Source organism: Austrofundulus limnaeus, unplaced genomic scaffold (genome assembly GCF_001266775.1).
Source record: "Austrofundulus limnaeus strain Quisiro unplaced genomic scaffold, Austrofundulus_limnaeus-1.0 Scaffold152, whole genome shotgun sequence".
NCBI classification, from domain to species: Eukaryota; Metazoa; Chordata; class Actinopteri; order Cyprinodontiformes; family Rivulidae; genus Austrofundulus; species Austrofundulus limnaeus.
The window spans coordinates 941,253-943,403 of NW_013952554.1; the positions used below are offsets into that span (position 1 = coordinate 941,253).

General features: G+C 37.7%; 1 protein-coding gene across 1 annotated transcript in view; it reads left to right on the plus strand.

Annotated features, from left to right (window-relative positions):
- Positions 1 to 2,151, plus strand: part of nme9 (NME/NM23 family member 9) — a 13,148-nt gene that overhangs the window by 8,606 nt on the left and 2,391 nt on the right. Inside the window, exons 13-15 of the mRNA XM_014016717.1 lie at positions 552 to 703; positions 803 to 947; positions 1,701 to 1,962. Of these exons, the coding sequence (XP_013872171.1) occupies positions 552 to 703; positions 803 to 947; positions 1,701 to 1,962 (559 nt within the window). The remainder of the gene's footprint in view (positions 1 to 551; positions 704 to 802; positions 948 to 1,700; positions 1,963 to 2,151) is intronic.

The window sequence follows — 2,151 nt, forward strand, 5'->3', positions numbered from 1 at the left end:
AACTAAAACAGCTGGACTAGTGCATCCTAAATGTAACATAAATTAATTATTTTAACATAACAGTCATTTCTGCAGTTTTTGGGGAGGTCACCTCCTAATGAATTACGGAAAATCTAACTGCTCATTTTAGATCAATACTTTTACTTTTAATACCTAAGTACAAAAAATATCAGATACTTTATGACTTTTACTCAAGTAATATTCCTAAAGGAGACTTTAACTTTTACCAAAGTATTTTTGGTAAAATACTTGTACTTTTACTCTAGTAATATTCCTAAAGGAGACTTTAACTTTTACCAAAGTAATTTTTTGGTAAGATACTTGTACTTTTACTCAAGTAGCACTTTGTGGTACTTTATACAACACTGGTCAGTACAGTCTGGTAGTCCTGAGGCCGAGGGTTCGAGCCCTACACTCTGCAGATAAACCTACAGAGGCGAGCAGCTGAAAGCAAAACATCAAATGTTTATTAAGAAACTTAACAGTTCAGGATCACACTTGTTGTTTATCACATATTGCACAATGACACAGGTTTCTGTGTCCCTTGTTAGTCTCAGAGCCCAGTTTGCTGTTGAAAACGAGCCCATCAACCAGCTTCATGGCAGCTCGAGCCCTGAAGACGCTGAACGAGAGATCAACTTTTTCTTCCCTAAACAACACACGCTGGCAGTGATCAAACCCGACGCCATGGAGGAGCACAAAGGTGCGTCCTGGTATTTCACTACAGCACAGAAATATTCGAGTTTATCTCTTTATGTTACAGTTTCTTAGTCATGTAATTTTACTCTCTCAACTCGAACAGACACGATTTTGGAGGCGATTCGAGGAAGAGGCTTCAGCGTAACGCAGCTGAAGGAGGCCGTGCTATCCAGAGAGATGGCTGAAGAGTTTTACAAAGAGCACAGAGAGAAGCCTTTCTTCAGGCAGCTRGTGGATTTTATGTGTCGGTCAGTTTGTCTCCACACACAATCACAGGAGCGGGACAAAGGGACGGCATCAGACCCGTCCACACAATCCACTGCCACGTTCAACTACACTTTAAAGTGTAACCTTTTATCTCAGTTTCATTTTGTGTTGAACCACACATCTCTGATTAACCCTTCTTTAGTATGTCAGACACAGTGGACAGTGACTTTGCAAAAATATATATATATATCCTTCTGGATATATATTTTTTTTGATCACATATATTGAATATAGTAATATGATGACATTGAGGAATGTTTGAGCAAATTTTAAGCACTTGGCAGAAGACAAGTTAGCCTAAAAAGAACAGCAATTGAGTTATTACGTCAGTGTCTTTTCAAAGCAACAAAACATTCTTTAGAAAATTGCAAAACTGTGAAGGAAAACAGATTTTTATCTGTAAAAAATATCTGTTTTCATAACTCAGCAACTATAGGTCACATTTGGTATTCCTATAAGTTCAAATTAATTTTAACTAACTGTACTTCTATACAACATACAACCTTTATATTATTAATCTAACAATGATATATAATCACATATTAATGAAAAATAATAAATAATACTTTTTACCTATATATTTTTGAAAATATAGTTTTTACAACTGCCTAATTGTATTTTAAAACAGTAAATTTCAACATTAAATGTGTAGAATAGGTCCTCTGTTGTAATATTTACTTCATGTTACACATTATTTTGTCTTAGCTAAACATCCTGTTACTGTTTTGGTTCAGAGAGCCCTGTATGATGCTTGTCCTGACCAAGGAGAATGCTGTAGAAGAGTGGAGGGCAATGATGGGTCCCGCTGACCCACAGAAAGCCAAGGAAACATCCCCTAACAGTCTGAGGGCCCGATTTGCTGCCGACATCCTCCACAACTCGGTTCACGGGTCCTCCAGCGAGCAGCACGCAGAGGAGAAGATCCGTTTGATCTTCGGCGACATCAGCATTGATCTCGCTGCAGCGGCGCTCACCGAGGCCGACAAAACATCTCAGGTGATCTGATGATGTGTGTGAATGTGATTTCTGTAGGTCATACTGAATAAAACACAGCACTGAAGCAGTTATGTAGCAGCCAATGACATAGGTTTTAATTAAATACTGTTACAGCGGGTAAAATAAGTATTGAACAAGTCAACATTTTTCTCAGTAAATATATTACTAGAGGTGCTAATGACATGAAAT